Source organism: Perca flavescens, chromosome 2, assembly GCF_004354835.1.
Source record: "Perca flavescens isolate YP-PL-M2 chromosome 2, PFLA_1.0, whole genome shotgun sequence".
Taxonomy (NCBI): domain Eukaryota; kingdom Metazoa; phylum Chordata; class Actinopteri; order Perciformes; family Percidae; genus Perca; species Perca flavescens.
The window spans coordinates 14,125,116-14,140,252 of record NC_041332.1 but is presented as its reverse complement, the minus strand read 5'-3'; the positions used below and the strand labels follow the sequence as shown (position 1 = coordinate 14,140,252).

Sequence of the window (15,137 nt, the reverse complement as noted above, 5' to 3'; positions counted from 1 at the left end):
ATGAAGCAATATTTGAACTATTACAAGATGAGGCTGAGAACATCGAGGTTAGGTTATCTGTAAGTAAAGAGGTGTCAAAATAATATAGTTGCTTATGTAACTCGTTGAATTCGAACAACATGTTTAATTTATTCTCTGTTTTCCCCTAGGTTACTTCAGTTCACGGCGCTTTGCTTTTACGCACAGGTAACTCACATTTTCACTTCAATAATAATAAAAAAACCATTAATGTTGGGTTAAGTTCTATAATTAAGTAGGTAAAACTTAACAGGTATGCAGACGCCGTGCTAAGCGGCTTAAAGTTCAGCGTCTCTACGTCTGCAATAGGCTGCAATAACAATGAAAACATTTTATTATGAGTGCTATGGCAATTGGCTACAATTCAAACATCTTGAAAAGAGGTAAGCTCCAGCCTCAAAAGTAACTGTTTAAACACATGTCGATGGAGATGGCTGAAATGAGAAAAGAAGAAGAAGTCAAGAAGGGGTGAAAGATCATCGGTGGTAAAAACAATATCAGAGGGAAATGTCACCCCCGAGGGTTCATGAAAGCATCTCCAAAAAATACAGTCCCGTAGGCTACATGTACACATGAATGAAAGAAGAAAAAAAGCAGGATGTATTTAAATGTGATGAAAGACATGATGAACTGTGGGCCTGGACCTCGGCTGTTTGACTGGCAAGCTTTAGTCTCCTCACTCACAGTTGACTTTTCTTTTAATTTTTTTTTTTTATAAAGGCTTTCCCTGAGTTGCAAAGTAAAAAAAAACTGCAAAAATGTATTTCACATTTCGTGACATGTGTTTTATATTGTCCGACAGAACACTGTGCAGTCCCCTCCTAACTTCAAGCACCATGTCACCGAGCAGAGCCGGCTGTCGGACCGGATGAGTCGCAGGTTGACACGAACCTACCAGCTGTACAGCCGCACCAGCGGGAAACACGTCCAGGTCCTGGCCAACAAGAGGGTCAACGCCAACGGAGACGACGGAGCAGTTCACGGTAAAACAAAAACAGAAAGGGACGCATATTAGAAATGATTTAAAGAGCTAATGACACCGCTTAAAATGACTAAAACACACACAATTCAGTGTCTATTTAACTACTATATCTTAGTAAGCGGCAGGACGTGGACAGTTGAATTTATGAGAAATATTCAAAATATCGCGAGAATACGCCATGCAATTAGCTTTTGAACGTTATGCTATGAACTCTTAGGCCTACCTGAGGTGCCGTATGATCACATATTTAAACATGTTTATATTATAAATAGCTGAACAGATGTCCACACATGTTAATGTATTCAGGGAGGGCACTTTTTAATTGTCTCTGAAATGATGGAGAAACTTCACTTGAAGCCCGGTGTGTTATAACCAGATCAACCTCAGGAAAACACTAAAATAGGAAACATGTTCACGTTACAAACACGGGAACTGTTTACATTCAATAGCCGAAAAGCAATAGCCTACAAATTATTTCTTTTTTGGCAGCCTGTAGGAAAAAATGTTTGAGCCAGGAGAAACAATTGCAAACATCATTAGTGGCATCAGTGTTGCCATCTTTTATGGCCTTATGAAGATGATTTATTTCTTTAGTGTGTTGGTAGTCTAGAAAGTCTTTGACACCTGTTATGATGGACTTCAGGGAGAGAATCTTTGCTTCTACCAGGGAAAAAAAAACGGTCTTAAACTTAAAAAGGGAGCAAAACTCCTGTCACCAAATGATTTTGGTGTGTCTCGCCATCTTTCCACCACAGCCACCACCATCCATCCCCTTCTCAATGCCTGCTGCATGCTTTATGGAGGCTCATTTTATGAGGAATTTTCATTGCTTTACAACTCAATGTATGACTCAATTTATAAGGAGCGGTGAAGTCAGCATCTTCACTTTATACCTTTTCCTCTCCTTGCCTCTCCTGTGTGCTCTTTTGTCTTTTAAATTTCTCGGCCCACACACACACACACACACACACACACACACACACACACACACACACACACACACACACACACACACAGAGTCAGTCATGCACACATTGGCTACACATCCTAAGTGGGTGTCACTCTTGTAACAGGCCCAAACCCAAATCTGACCGCTGCTCTGTGCTTGTGGCTGTGTCCCTGACCGCAGTATTCTCACTCTCCTTCATCCCCAGTCTGAGCTGCATCACAGCACAGCATTTACAGACATTCAACAACAATCGCACCATGCTAAATCACTATCATTTGGTGCTATTTTGGAAGGCTTGCCGGCTTTGTTAAAGGCAGCTACTGGACCATAAAAGGGTTAAGAAGGAATTTATTTGTCATCTTTATGATTCTGGTTCGCTGCTCATGATCGTTTCAAAACCATTTAGTGAGATTTAATAATGACGTGATGTAATTCCAGTTCATTACACGGCCTCCACCATACATGAAGAATTAATTTGTCTCACACACTGTAACATCATAATCTGCATGCCTGCATCATGTCACAACTGTGTCATCTCATTATGTGTGATCTGTTTTGTCTGTGCAGCTAAACTGGAGGTGGAGACAGACTCTTTTGGAAGTCGTATTCGCATTAAAGGGGTGAAGACAGGATACTACATATGTATGAACAAGAGGGGGAAGCTGATCGGCAAGGTAATCTGGAATTCATAGTTTTGTGGCTGCATGACTACAGCAACATCTTAAAGTTTGTTTGTTTCCTTGGAAATGTTATTCCATATTTGCAGCTTATGGCAACACATTGATTAGACACATTCGAAGCCAGAACAAATTCGATTTTGAGTTTGTTCTGAGCAAGTCCTCTCAAGGTTTCAAAGAGTATTTGATTGTCTGGAAATAAAGACGATGTTTCAGTTTCCTGGAAATTGGCCAACATACCTCAACTCCCCTCCCCCACCCCCCCTCTTTTTCTTTCCCAGCGGAAAGGACGAGGCAAAGACTGCATCTTCACCGAGATTGTTCTGGAAAACAACTACACGGCGCTGCAGAACGCCAAGTACGAGGGCTGGTACATGGCTTTCACACGCAAGGGCCGTCCGAGGAAGGCCTCCAAGACCAAGCAGCACCAGAGGGAGGCCCACTTCATGAAGCGTCTACCCAGGGGGCACTTGCTGGGCGAAAGGAGACCGTTTGATGTCCTTCCTCTCCGTGTCCCCGCGCACCCTTTGAGCAAGCGAACTAAACATTCCCATCACCAGCGCTCAGGGGGCCGCTGAGGACTGAAACCACTGAGGGAGAACTGTGGACGAACCAGCACAGAGAAACCACTACAAGGGAAAACAAGTGCTCTCAGAGAAATTAACTTTTACAGTCAAGTGCCCATACACTTTTTGCCTCATTTTGTGACCTTTGTGTAATTCTTTGTAACCATTGACTATCTAATCTGCTAGTTATTTCCAATTCAGACAGACTTTAGGACAGATTTTTACTTATTAAATGTGTGTGTGTGTGTGTGTGTGTGTGTGTGTGTGTGTGTTTCAAGTACAGAAGAGCTCAACAATATTGTCATGAATGAAAACCTGTGTGTTAGAACAAGCGCAGCAACAAAGAATGCCTAAAAGGGAAATAAGTTCAATGAAGCTAGACACGGCAGCTATCTGTGGATTTTCTTGTGGTTACAGCATCTGAGTCTCAGTTGACATGCTATCCTGCCTTTAGGAGGCCATTCTGGAGAATTTTTAACCTGTTTTTGTTTTTCTACATACTGTATATGAATATATTTTTACTGTAAAAATGTAAATGACATCAAATGATGGAAATATTTATTGTAGAGTGTATATTAAAACCACTAAAGAATCAGTTCACGAGCTGCTCGGCTTTTCTCTCGTGTGGTTGTTTTGGCATGGAAAGCTAGCATACTTTGTTTGTTGCCCCCAAAAACTGTTTTTTTTCTTCTTCTTCTTCAAGCTGGAGACCCAGATAACTGAGGGGCAATATCTGTGACAGGCTACTGAATTCAATGTGCTCAGCAAGTGAGACTTGGGCCTGAATGGCCCGAGCTATGCATTAAAAGCGATGAGGTCAGCCCACCATTTTGGCCCAAACAAAGGTTACCACCATGTAGTTGCATTTCTCACGATCGCACACCGTAACCCTCTGATCAAATGGGCCCTTTGTGAAACCTCATATAAAAGGGCATGTTATACAATAGTGGGTTCGAATAATAACACGAGGAGGGGTCAGTTATCAAAAAGAAGCCAGTCACACAGGGAGGGGTAAGGGGTTGGAGGGGGTTTGCAGAGAGGGAGTTGAAGGGTTGCAGAAAAAGCATCGGGGCCTGTGTGGCAAAATGTGGCATCGGCTGAAAGAGGGGGAATGGCTGGGAAGGGGCATTCGGGAATGAAAGGGAGGCAGAAAAGAAACCCTCTTCCCAGAAGCAGTTGAGCATGACCATCAGAGGCCAAACGACAGGGGAGGAAGAAGACCCTGAACAGAGGGACTCAGCTGCTCTCACAGTGCATGAGCTGGATGTCCAATTTGTTAGTTGGTGTTTGCTGCTGCGGGAGTTTGTTTTGACAGCAGCCGGAGCTCTGAAGATTGTAAAGCTCTAAACTAAAGAACGAAAATTAAGACCTCAGAATGAATGCTTGGTATTTAGGAAATCTGGTCAACAGCATATACTTCTTACAAGATATATTTAAGTAGCATTAACACAGCACCTCTTTAGAACCACACAGGCAAACTCTACCTAATCAAGTATGTAGGAATGCATTTTTGTCACAAAAAGTCCCTCACAACAACAGGACAGGCTGGGATCAAAAGGTTTTCTTGTATTCCTGTTCTTTCCATCTGGAAGAAGACAAAGTACAATAGTGAGAGAGACCTGTGGTTTTGTCTCTGCTTTTTGCACTTGCTCTCTGGGTTTGGACAAGTGGTAAAAAATGCAAGGAATCACAAGGTTGAAAAACACGCTATATTTAAATGCCATTGTCTCTTTTAAACAGCACTGTTATTTTTGTTATCCACTGTCTAAGTATTTCTGACAGGACAGTTTCTTGGTGAAAAAGTAGACAAATATCCCATTTTAAAGCATGGATCTGTACTATTATTTTTTCTTCTGTACATGTCATATATACACAGAATTAAAAAATCCAAAAGCACAGAAATACCGTTTTTATATTTGTCCTTGTTAGACAATAATATCCAATCCGTTTGGAACAAAGCTAGGCACCAGTTGCATGTAGTTTGAGCTGGAGACCACAGAGTCATAGTGACCCTCTGTTGTAAAGGGGAAGAGTAACACTAGCTTGCTTGGTGACCAGAGTTTCAGTAATGGCTTTCAGGGTGGCCCACTACATGCAAGGAACATGAGGGTATTCAGTTAACACAAATGGGATGTGCTCGTAACAGTGACCCCGGAACGGACAGGGATGAGGCATTGTGTGTTTTGAGTGTTTTACAAGGACATCAATGAAAGCACGGTGGTAGGTTATGTGACCCCCATCAAAATTGCTCCCTAGTAGGTTTGGTAACAAGAAGCAAAAAGACCTTTTTCTTTTTTTAAATGCAAATATTTAAATGATGTTTCTGTAAATGAAATAATTTGGAAAAACACTCATGGTTCAGCTACAAAGTTAATACATCTGATTGTGAGACTTCAAAATGTAATCTAGTTTACTGAATGTCTGTATCAAATATAAATGGTAGGACAAATTTCAACACTAACAACTCTAATAAACTTTCCCCAATTAGTAAACACAATTAGAAGCTTTACACCATTGACAAGGCACTGTGCAAAGGTCTTCTTAATAAAGGGATCCACGAAAGAAAAATAAATGAGGGCTCACATGTGACTGGAAAATGACGCAGTGAGGTTCTGCTTTAAATGCAACGCAGAAGTATCCTCTTCCTCCCACAGCCCGAATTCACTGAGTTTTGCAGTCAACATCCCCTTCGCCGGACCCCTTCAGTTTCTTCAGCTCCTTCAGTAGCTCCTGTTCAAGGGTTAAGGTCTCCTTGGGTTTCTTGTACTGGACAAGAGAGAAAAAAATAATAATTACTCTAACATTCTCCCCGTCTCCCTCCTGCAAATTATTCACCGTTATTGTGTGGAAAGAGCATGCAACATTTAAAGCAAAAATTACAAAAAGAGCAATTGTTGGAGGCAGAACGTATTTTTGTAATCTCAAACATTTAGGAGTAAGTGAAAGGTGCACAGAGGAAAATGAGTACTACAAAATCTAAGCAAAAAACACCTGTATCTAATCCTCATGATTTGCATAAAATGCTTTAATAAACAAAATAAAAAACTTTTTTGCAGATACTTTTGCAATTATTCAGATAGCTGAGATTATGCTGTTTGGGTCCCTGCACTCAACATTTTACGTTAGAACATATATCTAGAATCAACCTGTAATGCTCATATCTTTATATTTAAAGCATTGGGTATAATATTAGTGGTAAAGATTTATTTATTTTCCAATGTGTAGGACTTACGCTGACAATTAAAGTGTTGTTGGCGTGAGTAAAGCTGAGGGCGGAGTTGTCCAATGGCAGCTGACTGCGATCTAAATCAGTAATATTGAACTTCTTATAATACCTGGGAACACATGGAGAGGATGTTATAGGTACCACTGTACTGTATAGACAAATGTATTGTAAACAGTGCCATCTATAGGATGGACACAAGGATTACATGCAACAAGTGTACAACACAGAAATGAAAAGATGGCCAGGGAAAACCAGTGTTCTCGTGCATATTTACTTTTTGTTTGAGGTTTTTATGATGATGCATCTGTCAGATGGCTCTACAGAAACACTGAAGACATCTTTGGGGTAGGGAAGGTTGCGGATTCTCCACTGAAAGCTGGTCTTTGTGTCTTTACGCATGAACACAGGCTGTGGTAATGGAAACATTCAAATCCATTTTAAAAAGGCATGACATTTATTCATATTTTCTCTAAAAGGAATCAAAGTGAGCTTAAACAAACAAAAATGCCCATTATAAAATGAAGTGTTTCAACTTGAATTATAAAGTTATAGAGTCCATAAATGAAAACCCACATTGGAGCAGTTCTCCTTGATCACCTCCGAATCCGAAGAATTGACAGGGCCTGCAAGTGGCTCCCCCACCTCTACCTCCCATTGGCCATGAGCTCCAAGTGTGCTTTTATGACGCCACTTTCGTACTGAAAAGTACCAAACGTTTTCATAAGATACATAAACGTATGCCATTGAAATTAAGAACACCAGCAGCTACACACTACTGTGTGGAACTGGAGACCTGTTGCTTACCAATGAGCTCATCGGTTTTCAAGTCATACTCTTCTGACATTTCTTTTCCATCTGTAAAGAGGTAGTGGATCTTCCTTTTCCCTGGAGGTGGAATTTGAAAATATTTTTAATACAACTGCAAAAACCAAAAAACGTAATACTATAATGTTTGTGTTTTTAGTGTCAGTATTAACACAGCACATCATTCTTATAGATAGTTAGCTTCATATTAAACATGTCTTTCATTTTGAAAACTGCAATACCAATGCATTTGTGGTCAAATAAAAGCGGATGTAATTGCTGTAAACAGAAACCAGCATGGATGGATAAAGGGTAACGTTACTGTTTCAGTTTAGTGTAAAGTGAGCAGAGATGCAAACAGGAATGAAGACAAGACTCGTTGATTAGAGATCTCACAATTAGCTAGCTATGAAGCTTAAATGAAATGCTTAACTATCTGTAAAGACAGCCAGAGAGCCGCAAGTCACATTCTCCTACCTCTTTTTTAGGGCACAACTTTTTCAGAAATAGCGCAATACTGGCGACGAACTGTTGATACATTTTTAAACGTCTTTTATGTGTTTTACCGTCTATTAAAGTTAAAACAAATGTGCTAACGTTACAGGGCCAGTTGTGCCACCTGATTGTTACCTAGTGACATCATGTTAGCTATAAAGCTAGCTAGCTAACAGTCTGAGTTAACTTAACGTCAGGCAAAAGGCTAGTAATGCTAAAGCAAATCTTTCTATTTTAATAACTTGTTTTTGTTCTTTGTAAGGTACTTACCATCATGTATTAACGCTGTTTTCTTTGAAGACTTTAGGACATCAATCCAGTTTTGCACAGCCATGTTTCTAAAGATGTTTCTGTAGCACAGGGCCACTTCCGGAATCAACCCGTAACCACAGCAACCGAGGTCAATACACAGAGGACACACAGGAAAATATGTTTAGAATTAGGATAATAAACGTTAATAAATCATCGTAAACGTTATTACATACAAAAACGATGTAATTTGTAGATTTTATGTATAGTTTAGATATCATTTTAAACAAAACTAAACCAATTATTTTTTTTTCTATCTTGTAATTGACCCGGAAGAGAAACATTTAAACAAAATGTTGTCCGCTTGTCTGTAACGTTACGTATGGTTCCGTCTGAACAGGGGTAAGAGCCAAAATATTACAGTTTATGAATGTTCTGCTTCAAATGTGGATTTATATTTAGATATGTTAAGATTAATTAAATCGTAATTTAAATAAAAGTTAAAAAAAAAAGTATAAGTAAAACGATAATTGAAACAATTTATGAGAAAGATCGACTGTTTGCTGTTTCTAACATTAGCACAAGCTAAAGGGAGGTAGCTAGCTAACACTGTATTGTGATATCATAGATTGATTTCTTCAGTCTGTTTTACGAATCAGGATAAACTGCTGTGTCAGTTAGCTGGATATTTGTGTACAAGCCGAAACATGTCCCACTGTTTCCTGTGTTCAAATTTCATTCTAACGTTATAAGTTACCGATTCTGTGAAGTATAAATTGACTAACGAAAAACACAATATGTTTTAGTAACGTTAACTGTAGCTAAAAGTTACGATGTAGCTATGTATCTAGTCCTACTTTTAACTAATGTTAACGTTAATTGTAAGTTACGCAAGATACCAGGCGTCAATCAAATTGCAGTGGTGGGATGGCCCAAAATACATTTACTTCATCAGTACTCAAAGGTTAATACTAAAATGCATTCATTGTGAACCCATTACATACTCAAACACTGTTTTGGTGCACGATTAGAAGCTAGTACACCGCTTATGTTCCAGAGTTATGGGTGGGTTTTAAAGTGACATATCTTTATATTTCTGCTTCATGTCACAGGCCACTGGTGCCCCCCTTCAAGACACAAGATGGAGCCTCGTCACGGGATTATGAAAGCCTTTCCCAAAGTTAAAAGAGCGAAAGTGTTACTGGGAAAGGATGCACCTCCAGTAAAGAAGAAGCTTGAAGAATGTGATGTCTCAGGTTGTGTGTGTGTGCATGGATTAAGAGAAAAAACATCAAAAAAGAAACCAGAAAATGCAACATAGTCACTCATTGTAACATGTTCCTCTCTTCTTGTGTCCCAGGAAGCATTTTTAATGGTGTTACAGTGTACATCCTGCCTGCTGGAATAGGAACTGCCAGATGCCAGATCTTTCAAAGACAAATTCAGCAGAATGGAGGACAGACGGAGAGTTCACTGTGTCCCAGTGTCAGTCATGTTGTTGTGGATGACAACATGAACAGGGTCAGGGCTCTGCGCTTACTGAAAGTGGATTGTATGCCCTCTGGAGTCCAACTGGTGAAATGCATTTGGTTGAGCTTGTGTATCAGTGAGAAACAACTGCTGGATGTTGACAGCTACAGCCTTATTTCACCCAAGAGGTTAATCACCTAATAGTACTCTTTTTAGAATGCTAACTTGTATCTGTATCTCATGATGTTTCCAGTTTATCACATACATAGTATTGTGCTTGTCCATACACTACAGTGAAGCAAGCCATGGTGAATGTGTATCTACTTTTCACTTGTATGTCACATTTACTGCTTAAAATTGAAGCATTTACAATACTGTGTTGACATGGAGACAGCAGATATATGTTATAGTATTCAATGAGTTGTCAGTTTTATAACTTCAGTCTTTTATTGTTCTCCCCACACAGGGAATCTGAAACCAAACATGACAATATTAAAGAAGAGTTATCGAATGTAAAGCCTACTGCAGAAGCTATTGCAGAACCAGTGTCTGATCAGACCAGGCAAGAGGAGACCATAGACATGGTAGGTTTCCATGTGATGTGTACAGGTTTTTGCAGTCTTTCAGTCAGTTACCGGTTGGTTAGTCTCCCCTTTGCCAGACCTGTATCCAAAGTGCTGTGGAGTGAGGTCTGGCTACACCACAGATACCTTTTAGAATAGGAGAAAAAAACCTCTGGGTTGTTTGCTAGCTCGAAGTTTGTTGTTGTTTTCCCTTAGCGAAAGGATTTTAAGAACGGCAACACACAGAGAGCGGAAGGTGAGGGACAAAGCTTTATCCTGGAAATGTACTTGTTACGTTGATCCAGACTACCATTTGGTACAATAGGGAACAAAAGCTAAGCCTTGAACACATATTAACAACAAGTGTGTGTGTGTGTGTGTGTGTGTGTGTGTTAAAGTTTAAAATTACATTTTACTCTCAGACAGTCTCTGACACTAAAGAGGAAGTGCGAGGAGACGAAGACGGGGTCTCACAGACTGACCTGGAAGCTCTCATCACTGGTCAGCACCCCAAAGAGGAGACTCCTGGCCCCAGCCTAGACCCTGGTTCAGACTCTGCTGCTCAGAAGGCTGTCTCAGGGAAGTGGGTCTGTGCCCACTCCTCTCAGTCCAAAAGTAATAACTTCAACAAACACATCACAGACAAACTAGAAGTGCTGGCCAAGGCCTACACACACCAGGGGGACAGGTGGAGGGCGCTGGGCTACTCCAAGGCTGTCAACGCACTAAAGAGTTACCACAAGCCTATTACATCATATCAGGTAACCTAATGCAGTTGCTTTTGTTGTCGCTAGTGTCAGTAATGTGTATAGTTGTTAAATATACTCTAGCAAGTACTTTTTATCGGATGACAGGAAAGTACGCCGTTAATTTTTTTTATTGCACAATACAGGGATTATTTCGCGTATATTCCTTCTTGAATCAAAATCTTTTTTCATTTGTTTTAGGAAGCTTGTCAGATCCCAGGAATTGGAAAACGCATGGCTGACAAAATTGATGAGATCATGGAGAGCGGTCACCTGCGGAAGCTAGACCACCTCGGGGAGGCTGTGCCAGTGTTGGAGCTTTTTACTAACATCTGGGGTGCAGGAGCTAAAACTGCACAGCTGTGGTACCAACAGGTAGAGACACACATTGAATCACAATAATAAAGGCATATCTGAATTGAATTTGACTTGCACTTCAACACTGTGACAAGATATCTTTTTATACTATCAGATATGTCACATAATATAAATACAGTCCAGATTGAAACTCTGGATTTATAGCCTTCTATGTAGAGATGCACCGATTACAATTTTCTAGGCCAATTCCGATTTTTCATTGAGTTTGACCTGCTGATACCGATTTTAGCCGATTCCGATTAAATTTTTTTCTAACCACTTTTCAATCTTTTCTTTAATAGAACATTTTACATTTTGCATAGAACATTTTTTGAACAGATAATTGATCGCTATAAAATAGAACTATATAAATTACTCCTGGTGTGGGAAATTCACACACATCTAAAGTGCAATGTTATGGAAGAACCATTTCCTTCTTTTCACATCCAATTTCCAACTAAAAATGTGATATATTTAGCAAACTAAACTTCTGTATGAAAACAGGGAAAACAGGTAATGCATTTGTACAAAAGGCCATCTTTAAGCAGTGATTGTTAGTTGCATGTTGGAGAATAGCGTGGACACGCGCTTCACACTGCCACCCGGTGGGAAAGTGAGAGAAAGAAAAAAAGAGACTCGCTGTCCGGAGGATAACTAGCCAGTGGAAATCGCGTGTGTTCGTCCTTGAGAACTGTAAGTCGTATAACTTATGTTGTCAGTTCATTGTTAGATGGTGATTTCGTTGTTTGTGTTCTTCACCTGCAAGCTACTGTAGGTTGCACATGGCTGTTGATGCGATATAATGGTGATTGTTGAACACCCTTGCTCACGTTTGTATTTTATGTGCATTATTTACATGCTACAGTAGTTACACTGCATTAAGATAATGCAATTAATAGTGGGTTTATTGTTATTTGCTAGCCTATATATAATTAGTATGCATTGTGTATGGTAGCCTTTACAATGTTATTTATTTACAGCATTTGACTGGCATAAAATCGGCATACGTCAGACTGACCGGCCCGTCACCGGTCGTGGCCGATCACGTGAAAATTGGCCAATTACGGTCACCAGCCAATCAATCGGTGCATCTCTACTTCTATCATTATCTGATTTTGTAAATCTCAAATAATCTGTCGGTCCGTGGATCCCAATTAATTAGGAGCTTCTTCATCGGAGGCTTTTATTAATAATAGTTTAGCTGCGGGCTAAATAATCTAATTTTAATAAAGTTGATACCTAAGGCAAGAAGGACACAGGAGGGACATATCTAATATGTAATATACAGTCAAGTTTTTATAGAAATTATATTTGTCTTTTAGGGATTTCGCACATTGGAGGACATCCGCACAAAAGCCCACCTGAGCAACACTCAGAAAATAGGACTCAAGCACTACGATGACTTTCTAGACCGAATGCCCAGAGAAGAAGCAGCAGCCATAGAGAAAGTGGTAATGCATCTTCATTTGTCGCAATATCTACATGTATCATTCTATGATGATGACTGAAATATGTTTGCATCTTTCACCACATTAATGTGTTTATTCAAGTGCGTAGAGGTGAGACATCTCTGAAAAAGTTCCTCGCTCTAACCCTCAGTAATTTGGAAGCAGAAGGCTTGGAAGAAGGAAACGGTTTGTGTCAGCTTTCCTTGACTGCTTGATAATGGGAAAACCAGACTGTGTTCTCACAAAGTGGAGCATCCCAAAGGGGAAAACTAACTCTAGAAACTTGCGGCATCTTAAGTTAGCCAGATACCTGTTCACTCCAGAGCGTTGAGTACAACGCTAGTTGTTTTCATATTGTATTACTTGGATTTTATTTTTCCTCCAAAGCTGCCAGATATAAAGTGCACATTAGATAGATGACAAAAGCATGTGTACTCCCTCCGGCTTGTCAAAATAATATGTGATGCTTCAGTAAGCCTACCTCCCAGCATTTGGCTGGAAACAGAAAAGCACACTGGCAAATAAGTATACTTTTACTTATTATTGAGAAGCCAAAAAAAAAAAAAAAGCTCCATCACTCTAGGATGGATAATAGCTAGTGCTGTCAAACCACTAAAATATTTAATGTCATAGTTAACTCGCAATTAATTGCAAATTTTTATCTATTCTAAATGTCCCTTGATTTGTTTTTGTCCCATTATTTTTTCTCATTTTAATGCTCTTATCAATATGGAAAAGTGGATTTGCTTGCTTTGTGCTTTTGTCGCCTGGCTTTGACTAGGGGGCGGAGAATTCGCATCAGCTGTGTGCTTGGCCATCAAGTGGTATTTCAGACTGGACGTGCTGCGATGATAGCTCAGTTCACAACGACAAAACACACAGATCACTTTGCTCTTGTCAGTGGAACCATTTGGCAACTTTTTAGAAGTAAACTTTCCATTCAGATTCTTATTGGCATCCATTTCGGCGTCTCGCGCTCGCCATCCACTCAAAACGTAACGTTAGCCTAGTACTCTTTGGCCGGCTCGTCAGCCCAAACAAGTGTGTGCGGCGTGCCTGTTGTTTTGTTTCCGGTCTAGCTAGATCCGGTGTGGTGTTGTAGTTTTTCTAACGTTACTAGTTGTTGCAACAGCATGTGAAAAAAACTACAAAGTTTGCTAGGCCAAAAAGAAAAAAAGAACGTTAATCTCACGATAAAAAAATGTGCGCCGTTAAAATGGGTTTGCGTTAACGCCGTTAATAACGCGTTTAACTGACAGCACTAATAATAGCCTATGTTTTGTCTCTTCTTTTTTGCGTGTATGTGCAGGTGAGGGATGCCGTCCAGGCCATAGACCCAGGCCTGGTGGCGATGGCGTGTGGCTCCTACCGTCGGGGAAAGGCCACATGTGGAGATGTGGACATACTTATATCTCATCCTGATGGCAAGTCCCACAAGGGGGTTTTCAGCAAAGTTTTACAGAGCCTTCATGACAGTGGTAAGCTCCATCTTCTTTTATGTTTAAGGATTGTCTCATGTGTCATATTCATTTGTTTTCCGTCAGAGAAACCTAAAAAACCAACTGTTTATTTCGAAGGGTTTTTGACAGACGACCTGGTGAGTCACGAGGAGAACGGAGAGCAGAAGAAATACATGGGTGTGTGCCATTTGCCAGGACCCGGCCACCGCCACCGCAGGCTTGACATCATCGTAGTGCCCTATAATGAGTTTGCCTGTGCGCTCATGTATTTCACCGGGTCGGCACACTTTAACCGCTCAATGAGAGCCCTGGCAAAGACAAAAAAAATGAGCTTATCGGAGCACTCGCTAAACAAAGATGTGGTGCGCCAGGGTAGCTTGAAGGTGTATAGTGGCACTTCATTTGCTACACCGACAGAGAAGGATGTTTTTAGTCTTTTAGGCATACCATACAGACAACCTCATGAAAGGGACTGGTGAAGATTTGCCAATCACCAAGCCAGTCGCAATGACTAAAATCATGATAATAAATGATGAATTATAACAATGGTTACTGCAATTGTGCTCAACCAATTTTAAAGATGTTTTACTGCTCTACAGATCATTCAAGAGCCCTGTGTGACTTGAATGTTAATTTAATTCTACAGATTAAAGGGTTGAGTTCACTCAAATATCCAAAAAGACATATTTTTCTTACGTAATTGTTGATGGGGTATGTGCTGAGGTTTTGAGATGTCCACCTCTGAAACTCCTGCTGCCACCCCAATACAACACAATGAATGGGATTTTGTTATAGGGTCCAGAGCCTTTGTTTATTTTGAAGGGATAGTTTACGTTTCTTCAGCAGACGCCAGTTGGATTAAGATAAAGAACATTGTTAAAAGATAAATTGCTCGTTATACAAGGCTGGCAGCAAAAGTTTCAAGGGAGAATATTTTAACACCTTAACAGGTTAATCCAAAACTATGTACAGGGCTGGATGCCACTAGAGGTAAATGGAAATATATGTGATTTTGTAAGTTGAGTGAACTGGCCCTTTTAAATAAATTTTAAGATGGGTAATGCTTGATGCTGTATATTTTATGAAAGATGAGTAATGGTAATAAAACATATCAAAGGGTAATAGCA

General features: G+C 40.1%; 3 protein-coding genes across 3 annotated transcripts; 2 read left to right on the top strand and 1 right to left on the bottom strand.

Moving 5' to 3' along the window:
* The first annotated feature begins 822 nt into the window (after positions 1–822).
* fgf8b (fibroblast growth factor 8b) lies at positions 823–3,663 on the top strand. Its single transcript, XM_028596810.1, has 3 exons — positions 823–1,001; positions 2,517–2,623; positions 2,908–3,663. Exons 1-3 carry the CDS (start codon positions 887–889, stop codon positions 3,202–3,204), a joined length of 519 nt encoding a protein of 172 aa, XP_028452611.1. The 5' UTR covers positions 823–886; the 3' UTR covers positions 3,205–3,663.
* A 1,216-nt stretch (positions 3,664–4,879) lies between these two features.
* dpcd (deleted in primary ciliary dyskinesia homolog (mouse)) lies at positions 4,880–8,098 on the bottom strand. Its single transcript, XM_028596798.1, has 6 exons — positions 7,988–8,098; positions 7,223–7,303; positions 6,992–7,116; positions 6,693–6,826; positions 6,425–6,527; positions 4,880–5,958 (listed from the first exon to the last, which is right to left on the bottom strand). Exons 1-6 carry the CDS (start codon positions 8,049–8,051, stop codon positions 5,854–5,856), a joined length of 612 nt encoding a protein of 203 aa, XP_028452599.1. The 5' UTR covers positions 8,052–8,098; the 3' UTR covers positions 4,880–5,853.
* A 186-nt stretch (positions 8,099–8,284) lies between these two features.
* poll (polymerase (DNA directed), lambda) lies at positions 8,285–15,132 on the top strand. Its single transcript, XM_028598759.1, has 9 exons — positions 8,285–8,368; positions 9,079–9,222; positions 9,327–9,624; positions 9,903–10,020; positions 10,422–10,760; positions 10,947–11,120; positions 12,425–12,553; positions 13,860–14,028; positions 14,128–15,132. The coding sequence occupies exons 2-9, from the start codon at positions 9,108–9,110 to the stop codon at positions 14,487–14,489; spliced, it is 1,704 nt and encodes a 567-aa protein (XP_028454560.1). The 5' UTR covers positions 8,285–8,368; positions 9,079–9,107; the 3' UTR covers positions 14,490–15,132.
* Positions 15,133–15,137: the final 5 nt, after the last annotated feature.